The sequence below is a fragment of the Panthera pardus genome, unplaced genomic scaffold (assembly GCF_024362965.1).
Source record: "Panthera pardus isolate Hobbes unplaced genomic scaffold, ASM2436296v1 HiC_scaffold_13, whole genome shotgun sequence".
NCBI classification, from domain to species: Eukaryota; Metazoa; Chordata; class Mammalia; order Carnivora; family Felidae; genus Panthera; species Panthera pardus.
In genome coordinates, this window is record NW_026526688.1 from 199,769,149 (window position 1) to 199,786,916 (window position 17,768).

General features: G+C 57.6%; 1 protein-coding gene across 9 annotated transcripts in view; it reads right to left on the minus strand.

Moving 5' to 3' along the window:
* The window catches only part of JAKMIP1 (janus kinase and microtubule interacting protein 1), a 136,066-nt gene that overhangs the window by 2,135 nt on the left and 116,163 nt on the right, over nucleotides 1-17,768 (minus strand). For 7 of the 9 annotated variants that reach the window (XM_053901714.1, XM_053901708.1, XM_053901707.1 and 4 more), the window contains 5 exons: nucleotides 16,949-17,017; nucleotides 15,607-15,684; nucleotides 12,443-12,646; nucleotides 4,398-4,463; nucleotides 549-593 (listed from right to left, as the gene is read on the minus strand). In XM_053901714.1, the coding sequence (XP_053757689.1) occupies nucleotides 549-593; nucleotides 4,398-4,463; nucleotides 12,443-12,646; nucleotides 15,607-15,684; nucleotides 16,949-17,017 (462 nt within the window). Of the gene's footprint in view, nucleotides 1-548; nucleotides 625-4,397; nucleotides 4,464-12,442; nucleotides 12,647-15,606; nucleotides 15,685-16,948; nucleotides 17,018-17,768 lie in introns of all 9 variants that reach the window. The other 2 variants (XM_053901709.1, XM_053901712.1) reach the window with 1 other exon arrangement.

The following is a 17,768-nucleotide window of genomic DNA, read 5'->3' on the forward strand; positions in this document are numbered from 1 at the left end:
GAAAACCAGGCAGAGGCAGGGGAGGGGCAGGGAGCTGGGGCTCTTCACACGGGCTTCCTGGGTATTTTGTATGCGGGTCATGGACTTGCCCATCAGTCTCCTGCTCCTGAAGACCCCCGACCCCAGAAGCCCACTATGGTCTGGTCCACAGGCAACAGAGAGCACCAGAAGGCAAAGCCAAAAGAGAAAGGCGCTTTGGAAAAAACCCACAACCGCCACCCCCCTTCTAAAGACGAAATACAACAGGGCAACCATGAGGTCCCATTGTCCCTTCTCCACAAAGAGCTCCCCCGACCTCCTTCCCAGGGGATGGGACTCGCCAGGGACCCCCGGATGGCCCCCCTTCCCCAGGGAGCCAGAGAGCTGAGGAATCTGCCACGGGCCACTTTCCATGGGCCACCTTCCACGGGCCACCTTCCACGGAGCCCTCATCGCCCAAGGAAGAATGTGATGGTCAGAAATGGGAGAAATTCGCCTTTTCAGAAAACCATCGTGTTTTGTTTGTTTGTTTGTTTGTTTTTTAGCAGTGAAATTGAAAGGATACCAACCCGAGTTCTTTGCTCACTGACGTCATCAAGGCCACAGAATGAATGCTAGTGAGAAAAACAAAAAAAGGAACAAAAACTATAAAATAAGACCAAAAGAAAATGAGGTGGGGGGGGGAAAGAAAAGAAAGAAAGATGTAAGACATGTGGTTTGGGATTCAGTGACACATTTCACAAGAACTAATGCATCGGGGTGGGGTTCGGAAGGAGGACAGGAAGTGAGCTTCAGAAGCTGACCTCACTGGGACCCCACCCTCCGGAAGGCCTCGGCACCCCCCCAACTGCGCCCCCCAACGCCCAGCTGATTCAGCCAGACGGGGAGGCTTTGGGTGAGGACATGTGGCTTTCTTCACCCCAGGACACTTTCTAAACAGGGAAGGACCCTCCGATGGTCACGGTCGGTGGCCCCCACCAAACACCGGACATGGCGGGCCCACCAGGATCAGGGGTTTCCACCCGGGGTCACAGGTCACCCAGACTGACCTGCCAACATGCAGAAGCCCTCCCGCAACACCATCCCCGCCCAGTCTCCTAAGAGATCATTGTTTAAAATCTTTTGTGCCATTCAGTGACTCTGCTTTCATTGTTTTTTATGTTTATTCATTTTTGAAAGACAGACAGAGACAGAGCATGAGCAGGGGAGGGGCAGAGAGAGAGGGAGACACAGAATCCGAAGCAGCTCCAGGCTCCGAGCCATCAGCACAGAGCCCGACGCAGGGTTCGAACCCACAAACCGCGAGATCATGACCTGAGCCGAAGTTGGACGCTCAACCGGCTGAGCCACCCAGGCGCCCCTCAATGACTCTGCTTTAAAAAAGAAAACAAAAAATACAGGGCTCCTGGGTGGCTCAGCGGGTTAAGCGTCCGACTTCGGCTTGCATCATGATCTCGCGGTTTGTGGGTTCGACCCCCATGTCGGGCTCCGTGCTGATGGCTCAGAGCCTGGAGCCTGCTTCCAATTCTGTGTCTCCCTCTCTCTCTGCCCCTTTCCCCCGATCATACTCTCTCTCTCTCTCTCCTTCAAAAATAAATTAATATTTAAAAAAAAGAAAAAGGAAAAAATAGCACGAAAACAGATGGCAAGGGAAAGGAAAAATTATACAGGTCAATTTGAAAGTACACTTTGCTTTCTTCACTCATGACCTGTTTTGCTCAAGAAGGAATGCTGCTCATTATGTAGAACCTATCGGAGCATCATCGGGGGTTTTGAAAATCATTCTTTCTCCCCCCCAAAAAAGCAAGGTAATCGCATCCCTAAATTATTTATTGGGAAATTTAAAATCCAAACAGGCAGCCACCAAGTTTCACACAAGTTTTAGAATCATTGGAAGTTGGAGCCGGACGGGACCTATGGAGTCACCCAGCTCTCATTTTCTTTCTTTCTTTTTTTAATGTTTATTTATTTTTGTGAGAGCGCAAGCAGGGGAGGGGCAGAGAGGCGGGACAGAGGATCCGAAGCGGGCTTTGCGCTGATAGCGGTGAGCCCTATGCGGGGCTCGAACTCAGGACTGTGAGATCACGACCTGAGCTGAAGTCGGAGGCTCAACTGACTGAGCCACCCAGGCGCCCCTTCCAGCTCTCATTTTCTACATAGGGACACTGAGGCCCAGGGAGGGAGAAGGGCCTGCGAGGACCACCCAGCCGCGTGTGGCTGGGAAGAGTTCCTGGCCACTGACATGAGCCACCGATAACGTGGCCGGAGTCACTTCCCAGGAGTGCCCATCGCACACATGCACGTTTGGGCGTTTCTTGTCCTATTGGCCGGACCAGGAGTCCACCTGCTCTGTGTGCCAGCCTCGGGGACTCCTTTCTGGGACCAAGGGAGACAGACCAACCCGCACACATTTGCTTTGAGAAGAGAGTAAAAAAGAGGCAGAAAGGGGGGGACCGAACATTGCCCAGTCCTCCTCCTAATCAAAAAGGCAGCCGGCGTTATTCTATGTGTGGGCCGATCCCACCTTTTAAAACTTTAACCGGCAGAACAACGGTGGCACGTTTTAAGTCTTTTTGCCATCAGGTCCTGCTCTGTGACCCATTTTGCCGACTCGAGTCCTAAAGCCACGCTGGGGGGCTGAGCGGGAGAACCAGCGTTGGTGACCCACTGACTGGTGTCGGGGCCTGGGGCTCAGACCTTCACATCCCCCCTCCCAGGTAGCCTCACAACCACAGAAGATGGGGAGCGCAGATCAGAACCCCCAGGCCGGAGCAGAGGGACAGATCCCCCAGTGGGCCAAGGTGCACCTGCCTGCAAAGCCAGCTTACGCCCAGGACGTTCTTGGATCGAATCATACAAAAGATCCCCTTGGGGCCTCAACATAGCCCCAGGAGGTCTCAAGGTGGCCATCCGGAAGATGGAGACGCCAGGAATGCGTTTAAATCAGAATCCCATAGGGGCTCCCCAGGGCTGTGGCGGGAGAACGGCCCCAATCCCTGTGCGCGAGCCCTCCAGCCGCGACCCTCTGCTGCCCCCCGGGGGACACCGGCGGTTGTGCGGGCCGGAGGCACTGAGTGGGAAGTGAGGACACAGGAAAGGGGGGTCCGCCTGTCCTGAGGGAAAGGAGAGGAAGCTTCTAAAAGTGGCTTAGCATCTGTAGAGCTGTCCTGTCTCCTTGGGCCCGCCGTGTTTGATTCCCTCCAGGACAGAGAGGGGCCGTCATCCCATTTTTACATATCCTCCCTGAAATCTGCTCTCCGGTGACTTCTGTGACTTTGTCCACGCACAGTTGGGAGTTGGGTTGGGAGCTGGCTTCCTCTCTCCTAGGACCCGCCTCGGAGACCTGAAGCCCACAGATGCCCTTTCTCCCTCCTCTTCTCCGGGGTGACTGCACATGAGCCTTTGAGATTCAGACGGGGATCCCCTCCTCATCGTCCCCGACGACCCCCGGACGGGGCTGGAGCCTTTGTGTGGCTCCCACGCGTGGACTTACCTCTGTGGCACACAGTGCGCAATTACAGGCTCTGCCCTACTTGTCTGTCACTCATCTGGCAAAAGTGTGGGGATACCCCATTCCATGGTAAGAACGCTCTCGGATGAGGTGATGAATACAAGGGGGTCCCTGAGCTCAAGGAATCTGTGGTCACCGGGTGGACGTGCAGGAGGTGGTGAGGGCACAACAGAGATGCCACACACATGGTTGTGAGTGCCACTTGCTTGTCTGCCTAGACCAGCAAGGGGGGGGGGGCTGCTGCTGGAGGGGCTGAGGGGTGGCCGTGGCACCTCCCAGCTGTGGGATCGGGGTCCGGTGTCTGAATCTATCTCAGGCCGGGTCTCCCCACCCATCAAGTGGTAGCAACCCAGAGAGACAAGTGGGGGGGCTCGGTGTCCACATGTGACAGGCCAGCCTTGCTCCCGGCTGGGAGGGCAGAGACTTCCAAGAACACACGACCTGGTTTTGGCTCACGGGTATCATCAAAGGGGAAGGCGTCCGCGGGACGTAACCGAGGTCCTCACTGGTGACGTCACCAGCCTGGTCAGCCCAACCTGGCTTATCAATCCAGAGACGGTCACCTTGTCCTTCCCAGTGAATTAGTGTCAGATGGGTTCAGCGGAAGGTCTTTTGTGGGGGGGTGGGGGGTGGGGAGGGGAAGGCATCCCCCCTACTCCGTCCACACACACTAAGTTGGTCCCAAACTGCACTTCTCTTCCCCAGAAAAACGTTTGAAGGAGCTACTTCTTTGGTGGGTGTGCCCACTGGGGGGGGGGGCGGAGCATGGGGCCGAGAAGGGAGGCGGGAGGAACAGCCTATCCTCTTGCATTGTAACACTGGAGCCCAGAAGGAAAAGGCCCCACGGTGACCCGTCACAGAAGGGAGCCTGGGGGGTGGGGGGAGAGGGTCCGAGCGCCCCACCTACCTTCTCCTCAAGCTCCTTCAGGTGTTTCTTCTGGACCTCCAGCTTACCCTCCAGCTCGCGGATTCTCTGAAACACATTACCTCACGCGTCAGAAAAAGTAAATTTTCCAGGTTCAAGATTTATTCTTTACTTTGATCATGGCGTAGTGCACGAGCAGAGAAGCGTGCAAACACAAGGGGGAGGCTTGACTGGCTTTTCTACGGGTGCAGACCTGTATCTCTAGCACCCAAATCAAGACAGAGGGGCGCCCCGGCACTAGGAGGGTCCCTCGGGCCTCCGACCTCCTCCACTGAAGATCGATTTGGCCTGTTCTTGAAGGCGCTCGGAATTGGAAACATACAGCGCAGACTCTTAAGATGGGATGCCTTTAAAACAAACATCACGCCTGGACCGAGACAGGAGGTGCCCTGCACCGGCTCATAAAGACTGCGGATTCGAAGTGACAAGAAATGATATACTTGGGCAAGATTAATCAGCTGGAGCCGGGCGGCTGGGGCAGAGGAAGCAGGGGCCATCCTACCACAGGCACCCCAGCCTCTTAGAAGCCCACTTAGCACCAGGTTCAAGGATGACCGACCAGCCCGGCTTGCTTAGCACATTCCTGGCTTTGCCCCTGAAAGTCTGGGGTCCCGGGAAACCCCTCCGTCCCGGGAAGCTGGACCAGGTGGTCACCCGCCTCGTGCCCCTTGGGGCACTCGCCGCCCCCCCTCGGTGGTTTACAAATCCATTCCTTCCAGTTTCGCACAGTGTCCCACCCAGGTGTCCCACACGTGAGACCTTTTCCGGATGGTCACATGCCCAACAGTCACCCCTGAAGTGCTGGTACCCTGACCGCGGCCCAGCTGGTGGCGGCCTTGCCGGGCCTGAACGGAGATGGAGAACTCAGTCCTGGAGAGAAAGTGCTCAGGCTGGAGGGCGGGTGATTCAGGTCAGTCTAAATAAGCATGTGGCCTCCACGGACCCTTAGCCAGGCCTGGGGAAGCCTTCTGAGGGCTTGTGGATCGCTGTGCCCCCACCGGTTTCCAGCTCAGTTTCTGGGGGCCGATCCTGAGAAGCGGCGTCTCCAGCAAGTTCCTGAGTGATGCAGATGCTGCTTGTCTGGGGACCCACTTTGAGAACCACCTCTACGGACACTATGCCCGGGGCCCTAAGGAGTTTGTGGTCCAGTCAGGGTTCAGACAGAAGCATTGATACGAATACCGAGATGGGGCACTGAATGAACACAAACGTCACGGAGAAAACCAGGCAGGGGAGGGAAGGGGGCGGGGTGCTATCCTACGTGGGTGCCCCGGGCAGGTGCACTGGAGCCCAGAGGGCAGAACAGCGGGGGCACTGAGCCGTGGGGCTGGAGGGGCAGGAACAGGCGCAGCCCAGCCCAGGACTCACAGTGGTTCGACAGACTCCCAAGCAGAGGGAACTGGGTGTGCAGGGAGGGAGGGAGGAGGGGGACAGAGGCGGAGCTTGGAGGGTCTGGAATGTCCCCTTGAGGAGCTCAGAGACTTGGGGGAGTCATGGGGAGCCTGTGATGGGTTTCCAGCAGGGAAGGGATGAGAATTTGGTTTGGGAAAGATCACGCGGGTAGCAGAGAAGACACAGAAGATGGTTTGTCCTCAGAGATGAGGCCTTGGGCAAGTGATTCAACCTCTCTGGGCCTTGGTTTCCCGATCTGTAGATGGGGGGGTCACAGTTTGCCCGTGTCTGAGGATCTAACAAGTGAATCTGAGCAAAGGGCTCAGAGCAGGGTTGGCACAGAGTAGGTACCCTGTCAAGGATCAGCAAACCCGGGCATTTCTAATTCTCTTCCACCTGAGGGAAGCCGTGTGGACCTCAGCGTGGCCGTGACCGTCCCCCAAGGATCCCCTCGCACGGTGAGGAGGCAGAGAGCACCCGAGAATGAACACAGAGCTCAGCTGGACTCTGGCCTGGGTCCTGCGCCCCAAGCTTTCCAGCTGGTGGATGTTAGGGAGTCACGTGATCTCTTGAATCGGAACCCTCTTCTCTAACATCTGCACAGTGACCCCAGCCCCCGAGGGTGAAACGGGGACCCTGGGGTGGGGCTGGGGGAAGGGCCTCCTACACTACCGCGCCACGTGGAGGGAGGGTGGCGCTTTACAGCTTTCAAAGGACTGGAGAAAATCCCCCAGGAACAACTTCTGGGCTTTGAGGAAGAGGTGCCTGGCCTCACAGCGCCGATATGCCGACGGGGGAGACGGTCAGGTAGTGAGAAGCGACAGGAAGGGAATAAATCGGGGGGGGGGCAGCTAGTTACACAGGGCTGTGGGGCCGGCGGCTCTCGGGGGTACGTCTGAATGGAAGCCGTATGACAGAAGAAGCCTGTCCCTCGCAGGGCACAGCAGGTGCCAGCCCGGGTCACAGTGGGGAGGGGACACAGTCAAGAGGGCCAGGCCACACGCAGCCTTGGATTCTAGTCCAAGGATAAGGGGACAACTGGGGGACTTCAAGTAGGGGACAGCCCCTTCCCACTCCTCAGGTGTCAGGGTCCCCAGCAGAGCTGGCCCAGGTCCTCGGCCCCCCACTCTCAAGCTCCCTGTTATCATTGCCAGGCGTGACTCTACAAGGCCAAGGTTTGTCTTCTCCCTTCTCCCTTCATAGCAAAGGTCGTCTGGGTGGGGAAGGTCAGGTGTGGCAGATATTAACTCATATGTGTTCAGCTCTTAGTTTGTGGCACACACTTTTCCCAGCACTGCATATAAATTCTCCACTGACCCCCGCTCAACATGCTGCTCTCACTGTCCCCATTCTACAGGGGAGGACGACACTGAGGCTCGGGTTACACTGTAAGTGGGGGCTGGATTTGAATCCAAACCTGTCTGACCCAAGGGCCTGTCCTCCTAACCCCATAGCTTTCCGCATATAACCAACGCACTGCATTTTACGTTCCTAGAAGGAAAAAAAAAATCACTGTGATGCATGTTTGAAATGCTCGGGCCCTTAACCCTCTTTTCTCTTTGGGGGAAAAAAATGCAGATTTTTCAGTATTATTTTTTTTAATGTCGAATGTCTGAAGACCCTATCAAATTAGAACAGACCATTGCAAAAAGCAAGCCGGAAACTCAAGGAGTTAGTCCGATGTGGAGAGCAGAGCATTGGACGTGAACTCAGAGGTGGCCACAAGTGGAAGGGCCACACTGTTCTTGGGGGCTGGCCTTTATCCAGCTGCTTCGGCCACTGGGCCTCTGTTTCCCCATCTACCAAACTGGGTTGAAGACTTACAAATTGGGGCATTCTGTACAAACTGGTGTTTGGGCGATGTTCATTACAACTACCAGGTCAGATTTTTTTAAATCCTACATACGGCGGGTGCTACTTTTGAAAACTCTGGCTTATAGACCTCAAGCATGGTGGCCCTGTTCCCACCCCAGGGCCTTTGTACGTGCTGCTCTCTGCACAGAGCCTTTCGTGTCGTCTTAACCCTGTCTGACATCGTTGGCACTTATGTGTGCTGCGAGTGCCCCTCACTGGATTACAGGAACATGCTCTCCATGAAAGCAGCGACATCGCTCACTGCCCCGGCCCCAGTAGCCGGACCCATGCCTGGCACATGATAGGTGCTCGGCAGGTAAATAACCGTTGAAGGGAAGCAGGAAGCCGCAAAACCTCGCTTTTACCGATGCCCTGTTGTCCCTGGGCTTGCTGTAAGGACACCTTCCCCTCTGCTCAGGCATCAACCCCCCCACGACCCAACTCCAGGAAATTCTGTTGCAGGGAACAGACTTGCTGTGAAGTCTGAGCGCCTTTTTCGAAGGCACCGAGATGCCGGCCGGGGCTCCCATGCCTGGTGCGGTTACACATGTGGCGCTCGGCAGGGAGGGGGAGCCGTCTGGGATATGCTTGCACCACACAGGGACAGTTTGGCCAAGCATTTCCACCTGCGGGGTGACAAGCACGGGACCCTCAAGGCAAAGCCTGGCGGTGGCACCGCTCCAAGCTGCCCGGAGGACAGATGGAGAAGCTGAAGCCGGAGCGTCAGGACTTGCCGTCGATTCGGGAGCCGAGCCCAGGGCAGCGAGGAGTTGGGCCCTGCCCTCTGGATTCCGTGGCACATTGTGGTGGAGGAGGGGGCTCACCTGGGCTGGGCTGACTCTGCAACAGGGTGAGGAAAGGAGGGCAAGAAGGAAGGGGAACGCATGTCCTTCCAGAACCAACGAAGGGAGGAGACCCTGCTGTGAACAGAACGGTGCCCCCCAAATTCTAGGCTGAAGCCCAGCTCCCAGCATGACTGTATCTGGAGATGCGACCTTCAGGTGATGGTAAGGTTAAGAAGGTTAGTGGAGGTCATAGGGTGCGTCCCTGATCTGGTAGGACTGGGGGACTTCTAAGAAGAGAACGATCTCCCTCCGACCTGCTCTCCCTCTCTTCCTCGTCCTCCTTTGTCCCCCTTTCCCTACCTCGGGCACCGCTGGCCATTTGAGGGCACAGAAGGAGGCCGTCTGTAAGCCAGGAAGAGTCCTCACCAGCAACCGAATCAGCCAGCCTCTGGCTCTTGGACTGCCAGCCTCCAGAGCTGTGAGACACAGACGCACGTTCGAGTCCTGCCCGCGGCGTTTTGTTACGGTGCCCCGGGCGGATGGAGGCGGGACCTTGCTCCCCTCTGCTCACAGCCCCGGATCTCTGTTGATGACTAGCCCAAACTGAGCGAGTTGAAGCTGCACGGAAATCACCTGGGAATCTTGTCAAAGGCAGCATCCGATTCGGCAGGTCTGGGGTGGACCCGGGGGTCTGCATTTCTAGCAGCTTCCAGGTGACGCCACCGCCGCTGGTCCACGGACCACACTTTGAGTAGCAGGGATGGACGGAGACGGGGGCTGTTCTACAAAGGGGAGGGTCTTCCTTTTACTGAACACCCACCATGCTCCAGGCGCTAGCTAATCGATCCGTGTGTCTTGCCTCCTCCAAGCCTCATAGGGGCGTGCCATTCAGTGACTTTGTCAATGTCGCCCGCCACACGCAGACCCGCGTGTTTTCATAGAAGCCTACCCTGTACCTTCAGCAGAATTTTCAACTCATTTGGACAGGATCCGGAGACAGTGGAGCACAATTTGCAGTGCTGGGTCAAGCCATTAACTTTCTCCACGCTTAGGTACATGAGAAAAGTAAAAGGAAGTGATGTGTCCCATGTGATCCTAGCTGACACTCCAAAACCCTCCTGTTAAAAATGGTTTTTCTCTCTTAGGGGGTCCCAGTCCTCAATCTCCCTACGCGGGCAGCTTGGATTTCTTCCTTTTTTTTTTTTTTTTTTCTTTTTCTTTTTTAAAACACCCAGCTCCCTTCCTTTCTTGGCACACGGGACACCGTGCGTTCCCCAGGAGTCACGGCCAAAAGCCGCAATGCCCCGTGTCTTCAGGATGTGCTCACTGGCTCCTCGTACATTCCAGACTTAGACCGTCAGAAGCACTTCCGTGAGATTGGGGCCCTCGAGTCGGGTAATGACCTCTCGGTTCAAACACACGCATGCCGCTCTGCTTTGAGCTGGGTTCTCTGAACAACGCCTCCATTCACCGCACGGTCAGCAGGCCCCACCAATGAGGCCCGGTGCTGGACATAAGATACCAGCCAGCATCGGGCTCCTGCTCACCCTCTACACTGGCAGTAAAAATAGCCGCCTACCCTTACTGGGAGCACTTCACCCGTGAGAGTCCATTTAAACCTTACAACATCCCAATGAGCAGGCGTTATTACCATCCTCAGGAGGAGACTGAGGCTCAGATAGGTCAAGTCGCTTGGCCAAGGCCACACAGCTAGTAGGAGAATAGGGTTCAGAGCCGTACCGTCTGCTCGCAGCGTTTGTGTTTTTAAGCACTCTGTCACCCCAAGCTGACGGTGCCATGCTGCGCTGCCGTCTGAAAAGCTACTTATCCCCCCTTGAGGGCCACCGGGCATCTTCCTATTTATCTTCAGACCCGGCTCAGTAACGCCCTGCACTGGGCGCCTCGCCAGCCTTGCGGAAGGAGACCCTCCCCTGCACGTCTTCAGCAGGTGCATTCTGGCGCAACAGCCTCAGCCACAAGAGTTGGTCAGGATCTGTGCTGTGTTTGGGGTCCCCACCGGGCTGGGGGTGCCCCAGGCCACTTGTCACTGTTGATGTGACAGTAACAGAGGCGGCTCAGTGACAGTGTTCTCAAAGGCAAACGCCCACGCCGATATCCCTGCGCCAGGATCTCCTTGATGGTAACTGACCGTAAGCCCCTCCTCTCCCTCCCTCTCTTGCCTCCCTTTCCCTCCCCGCTCCGCCCTGCAAGGCTGACAATCACTCTGGTCACTGTCACCTGCAAATTCTTGGTCTCCATCCCAGTGGCCTCTCCTGAACCAGCAACTGCCCCACCTACTTGGGGCCACGGGGATTCCTAGTCCTCCCTTCTGTCTCCGCCCCTCCCGCGGTCCTCATGTGAGCAAAGGTGGCCTGACTCTCTTCTCCCCTCAGCACCGTCACCCCCCGACCCTGCGTGAGGGCACAAAGCTTCACCACTGTTTCCTCCTCCCCGCCCCCACCCCCCAGGCCCTGCTCAGAAGCATGAGCCTCCCCCTCGCCCGCTGGTCTGTATCCTGGCCTCACTCGTCCCTTCTGCACATCGGACCTTCTCAGTCAGTGGATGGATGACTTTCCCTTCTCCTCCCTCCTTCTCCAGCCTCTCCATCCCCTTTCCCCTTGCTGTTCCAACCTGATCAGGAACCTCCCTAGTCGTGAAGACTCCCTCTCCGTCTACACAGGCTGTGTGTGCGAACGCGTGTGCACTCTGGAGGCTCGCTGCTTCCGGGCAGATGAGCAGAGGCTGCCGGCACAGAGCAGGCAGCGCGGGGACGGGGGCCACAGCCAGGCGGGGGTCCCAGGGGCTGCCTGCGTGCCCTTTCAGCGAAACCAAGTCTTGAATGAAGAGCCCTCCCAGCCTGTTGGCCCCCCTTCCCTCACCACCTCCTCTCTCTCTCTCCTGCACCACGTGCAGTCTGTGTCCCCTTGTGCCTTCCCGAATCCCCTGGGGCCTGTGCCGTCTTCAGACACGACTCTCCCCTGCCCCTTCCTGACGCGTCTGCCTGCTCTGCCTGCCGTGACGTCGCCTCATCCCCCTGGTCACCCAGGTCCTTTCTCACTTTTGGGACCCCCCCCCCCCCCGCCACCGCTAGCTGTGTGACCTTCAGGCACTCGACTTAACCTTCTTGAGCTCTAGTGTTCGCATCGAGAATGGACATCATCGTCCCCACCCTGCAGACGGGGAGGGCGGCAGTCAAGGGTCTGCAACCGTGAGCGCTCAAGTGTCAGCATGCTGCTGCCACCTCTTTGTCCCCATGGTCACCCTGGAGGCCTTGCAGCCAAGCCCACGTCACTCACACAGGACTCCGAACCTCGGAATACACTTAGGTTTTCGGAGTTAACAACTAATAGGGCCTCCGGGTCCAGGGCTCAGATCGGCCATCGTCACGACATACAGCAAAAGAGCAAACGGCTCGGCAATGCCTCTTGGCTTTAAGAACCTGATTTTTAGGGGCGCCTGGGTGACTCAGGAGGTTAAGCGTCCGACTTCGGCTCAGGTCACGATCTCACAGCTCGTGGGTTCAAGCCCCGCGTGGGGCTCTAGGCTGCCAGCTCGGAGCCTGGAGCCTGCTTCAGATTCTGTGCCTCCCTCTCTCTCTGCCCGTAACCCACTCGCATTCTACCTGTCTCTCTCTCTCTCTCAAAAATAACTAAACATTTAAAAAAAAAAAAAAAAAAGAACCTGACTTTCCAATCGAACACAGATGCAGGAGGTGGGGGACCCAGGGGACCCCCGGCCTCGGTTTGCATCACCGCTCAGCCAGGGGGCGGGCCCTATCCTTGAAATCAACGCGCATCAGAAAAAACGGTTTGCGGACGTCGCTCCGCTTTGCCAGGAATGCACCTGCCATGTTGGGAGAACACGCCTCACTGCACGGAAGCTCGCTCCGCTGCCAGCCGCCCATCCAACACGCCTGGAGCACCCAGGGGCCCGTCGGAGGGGTCCGAGGCTGGGAAGAGGGCAAGGGGCACCCGGCGCCAGCCACCTGCCCCTCACCTGCTGGGCCTGCTGCAATAGTTCCATGCGCTCCCGCAGAACCTGGCTGTCGAACTCGCGGCTCTGCCTCAGGATCTGCCTGCGCACTTTCTCCACGGCGGCCTGCAGATCCTCCCGCTGGCCCTCGCTCAGCGCCTCGCTGGCCCTCCGCCCCGGGTCCTGCTGCAGCGCGTTGTACAGCGTGGCCTCCAGCTCCTGGATTTTCTGAGTGGCCCAAATCACACAGACAGCGCAAGGTCACAAACGGGTCGACAGTGACGGCCGGGACACTGCAGCTGAGGGAGGCAGAGCTGAGGAGCTCAGGCAGGGAGGGGAGGCGTGCGGGGTCGGGGCACGGGGCGGGGGGGGGGGGGGCGCCTCGTCGAGCAGCCAGCAGACACGGGTGGCGGGGAGCGAGGGAGCCCCTTTCGGGCCCCGGGCGCAGCAGCTTTTGGAGAACATGTCTCGCTCCATTCGATCGAGATGCCCTACTCTGTGCGGGAGGGGACCAGGGCAGGAAGAAGAAATAATCGTAACCGCCCCGCAGAGCGTGTGATTCAAGAGACTTTTCCTTTTATCCTCGGCCCCCAATGCATTCTCCCCGCTCCTCGGGAACAAATCTCCCCTTTGATCATGGGCGTCAGCGGGGGAGATATGGGTCAAATTGCACCCGCGTGGTTTTCAGCCAGCTAGCGAGGAATGCAATGTCCACCCACAGCAAATAGTAACCACGTTCTAACCGTGCCCTCCCCGCAAGACACCGCGTGTTAGCGAAGCGGATGAGAGGTTAGTGGCCGGTCGAAGGCACCTCGTGAAAGGCAAGAGTTTTAATCGTTAGAGGAAGCTATTTCTTCCCAACTTCACCGTAAGACACTTAAAATATAGTTACCTCATGGGAATATCTAGGGACAAAAGAGAGAATTATCTCCTTCTCTGCCTCCCTAAATCCGCCCCCCACAGCGTCCTCGGATGCCAACCCCGTCGCGGGTCAGGCTGCTGGGTCTGCATCCGCACCAGTAACTTCCCCACCTACCTAGGCCTCGGGGATTCCAGCTCAGGGACCTTAGGGGCTAAGGAACGGTTCCTTGTCTTCCCGAGACCAGATGGACCGGTCTTTAGTTTGGGTGGAAAATGCCAAACAGACGCTAGAGGTGGCTTGAGGCCGCCCCTCTAGCCTGCGTGGCTGTGCGGACCCCCCGGGGGGATTCCAGACCCATCAGGCCAGGCCCAGTCTTAACCAACAGACATAATCACCTTCCCCTCCCCTGGCCCCAGAAGGTGGGAGTCTCAGCCACACCGGCCCAGCCCAGGGGTCCCCATGCGGGCTGCACATGAAGCCTGCCTGTCCCTGTGCCCTGCTGGCTCACCCCCTCCCCGTTCAAGAGCTGTCATCAGCTTCCAGCCAGGACCCCACGCCCCCCGATTCCGGAAGCTCCCTTGTGGACCTGCCCCATTTCAGAGCAATGTCAAAGGCATGCAGGCCAGCAACGTGGCGCCTGCCGTCCTCACTCCTGCCCGGGCACACGGCACTGTCACCCTCTGGGAGCGTGGCATTCCCCTGACTGTTCAAGTCACTCCAACACGGCATCAGAACGCAACCTCGTCACGTGCCTGAAATCCCACCCGAGGCTCTGGAAAGGTCTGGGACTGCACGTAGTTCCTACAGCGTGGCGGGGTCAGCACGCCCAGGGGCCTCCTCTGCAGAAGCAGGACTCTGAGGGTCCCCCAGGGCCCTCCTGCCGATGGTGCTTAGACAGCCAAGCGTGGACACCAAGCTTTTCCAAAATGTGTTGAAAATCGCCAGTCCTGCACGATGTCCCTTGAAAAAATGGCCCACGAACCATCTGACAATTGACAATTTCCTTGCTTATGATCCTCTCGGAGCCCTGGCCTACCCATCAACGTATTCAAGGACTGAAGAAGCCCTTCGGGGTTTTCCGAACTTATTCGGTTGCCTTGAGAGCCTGTGAAGCCCTCCCAACTCCCCTCTCCTCGGGAACAAGGGAACACAAGTCACGTTGCGCGGAGATTTCCGGAAGTGCTCGGGGAGGCAGTGCCGCGTGACAGACGGTGCGTGACGCCGGGAAAGGCGTTCACCGAAAGACCAAGGGTGGGCAGAGTCGAGGCAAAACCAGCGAGGGAAGGGAAGGAGGCAACCCTCCATGGGGCTCACGCTCAGCAGGGCCCTCAACACCGTTATAGAGTCGTGTGCCCGCAAGTAAGCCCTGGACGGCAAACGTCAGACCCAGCAAGGCTCAATCCACCGGCCTACTCCCTCTGGGCTCCATGCCGTCCACACTCCCAGGCAGGCCAAGGGCCTCAAGGAGGCAGGCGAGCCCTCACCCCCAGCATCTCCTGTCTGCACCGAGCCCGGGCCACCTGCTCTCCATCTTCCGGACATGCTCATGGAAACGAGGGTTGGAAAGTCATTTTTCACGTGTTGACTCTGTAGGTCACAGGCACTAACCCATTTTGGAAAATAATTTCAACCACAAATGACCCGGGCAAAGACTGACTCGCGGCTTTGGGTACAACACCGCTTCTTCCTGCAAGATGTGACCCTGAGCTCTCTCGCTCTCTGTGCCGTGGGGACACCCTGACGGTGCCCCTCCTGTCTCCCGGTCTCACTCGGTGCCAGGAGTGTCCTCAAAGCCCTATGACATATGATCCTGGGCATGATCCCATTTGAAGCTACTCACCGGGAAGCCCGGAACAGATTGTGTGACCCACATGCAATATTGCGCAGGACCTCACGGCAGGTCCCTCTGGCTCTAACGATCACCTGCCTCTGCTCAGTGCTCTGCCTCTGTGTTCCTTGGTGACTGACCCTCGTTCCTGTTTCCGGGAAAACTTGCTTGGTGGGAGGGTGATGCATAAATAAGTATTTAAGTACAACCAAACACAGAAGAGAGATGCTTTCTTCTCACGCATCTCAAACGACTACTGGCATTGGATGCGCATGTCTAAAGAAACCATCAGGGTAACTTTTTGAAAATCATGCTTGATTGGGAGAAAAAAACCAATTTCTCGGTACGGTCCTTCCGGTCAGGACAGAGACAGGGCATTTTGATGGCGCCCACGCGGCCCTTGTAAGACCCCTAAACGCGGTGCCAGCCCCGAAGGGAAAAACAGCCCCTAAGGGTGAGTTCAACGAGCCAAAGCATCCAACCCGCGTCTGGTCCTACCAGGTAAGCCTGGTCCAGGGCCTCCTTCCTGTAGTCCAGCTCTTCCTCCAGGTAGCCCTTCTGCCTGCTGAACAGGTCCTGAAAAGGGGAGGCCCCCCCCAAGATCAAGATCAGCGTGAGAACTCATCACAGGGAAGATCTTCAGAGCTCACGTGATCACCTCTGCTAGAGAGTGGCAGTCCCACCAAGCCGGGGACCCGCCAGGTGCTCAGGCGAGGAGGGAGGCGATGGTCTGCCCCAGGAACCGTGATCCCACCCCCTCCCGGCTTCCCTTCCACGACCGCAAGGACGTGACACCCCTCCCACCCGGTGGCCAAGCAGGAATCCTTCTCAGTTCCTCTTGTCACGTCCCGGTGGCCCCTGAAGACCGTCTCAACAGTTCCCAGATGAGGCTCTCCCCACCCCCCCCCACACCAACAGCATCACCTCCCCACCTCCTGACCGGTCTCCTTGCTGTGCGTGCCCTCCCCCCCACCCCCCGCACCAACTGGCTCACTCTTTTAGTCCCTGCATGCACCATGCGTCCTGAAGGCAAATCCCCAGGACTGACTTGAGACTTTCAAGGTGACGATTGGTCTACTGCAGTCCCTTGACTTTACAGATGAGGAAACAGGACCAGAGAGGACCAGTGCCTTGCCCTGGATGCCCCAGTGCTCTGGTGGCAGAGGAGGGACCAGTTTCCAAGCCAGGACTCTCTCACACCACTTGGCTGGTGTGAAGCTCATCCTTCTACCTCCCGTTCTCACCTCTCATTTCTACTTGCAAAACTTGAATTGGTCTTTGAAGGCTCTCGGGAGCCACTTCTTCTGGGAAGCCATCTCTGACAGCCCCAGGCTGGGGAACTTGGAACCCCCACTTGGCAATAAGGACGCCAGGGTCCAGTGCCACGTTCCCAAGCTCTCATGGCCATTAAGGGGGCCAGCAAAGTCGGGAGGCCCAGCTGTGTGTCTCCGAGGCCGCTGGGCCCAGTGCCCCGGCATCACCACATTCCCATCCTGGTGTCCTCAGGTTACACTGTGGCTGTCAGCTCATGAGCACACGTCCCCCAGGCTTGTGAGCTCGGCCCTCGAGGCAGGGACCCCGCATATTCATTACCAGACCTCTAATCCTGGCATGGCGCCTGGGATAAAGAGCCTCCAAAAATACGTATGAAGTGAATGACCGAGCGAGTGGATGAGTAAGCCAATGGATGACAATTACCCAGAACGGCCACTGGGGCAAAAGCAAAATTTAGAAACGCGTGCAAATAAATGCGCGCGAAAAGACACGAGAAGCCGTCCTGGGAGGGAAATTGTCTGAACCCTTTCCACCCGCCTGCCTCCCAGAGGGCTAAGTCTTTTACCTTCTCCTTCTCCAGATCCAGCATCTTCTGGGTCAGGGCCGCCTCAGTCCCCTCTATTTGCTTCAGCCACTGGAAAACAGCAGGGACAGAGGGACACACGTGAGAACCAGTGCTGCCCGGGGGCCTTTCACCCCAGCCGCGTGTGTAGGGGGCCTCCTCCTCCACTCGGCTCCTGGCCTCCTCGTCCCATCCTGGGGCAGTGGGGGGGCATCGAAACAGAATTTCTTAGTCTGTACAGATGTTTGGCTTTGACAGGTGTTTGCTCAGGGATCAAGTGGATCATGGATATCTGTGTGTGTGTGTGTGTGTGTGTGTGTGTGTGCCCCTGCACTTGGGTGTTTGTGTATATGTGTGTGTGTGTGTGTGTGTGTGTGTGTGTCCAGGAGGGAGTCGGTGTGCATTCAGTGGGAGCCTGACTCGGTGCCCAGCGGGCCCGCTGAGTGTCACCGAGGTCTAAGGTGTGATGGGGGCTTCATGCTGAGGATCTCATCCAGCCCTTCAGGCCCAGCCCACGGCATAGGCAGCCTGGGAGGACATGGCTGCCTAGTTAGGTCGCTCGTGCGAGGTCCCACAGGCGGGCCATGGGGATTTCTAACCCAGCCCTCAAGTCTGCACCCCTGCGGCAGAAGCCCCGAGCGGCGAGGTGCACCGGGGGGTGAGGGGTGTGCTGAGCACCAGGGCGTGGGTGGGCGGAGGCAGGTGGGCGAGCGCCTGCCGAGGGCAGGTGCCAGGGGCAGGGGGCAGTCTGCCTCTTCTTGGGTCTGGGCTGGGAGGTGGGCAGCTGTTTCTCTGGATGGAGGTACATAGGTATGTCTTTAGG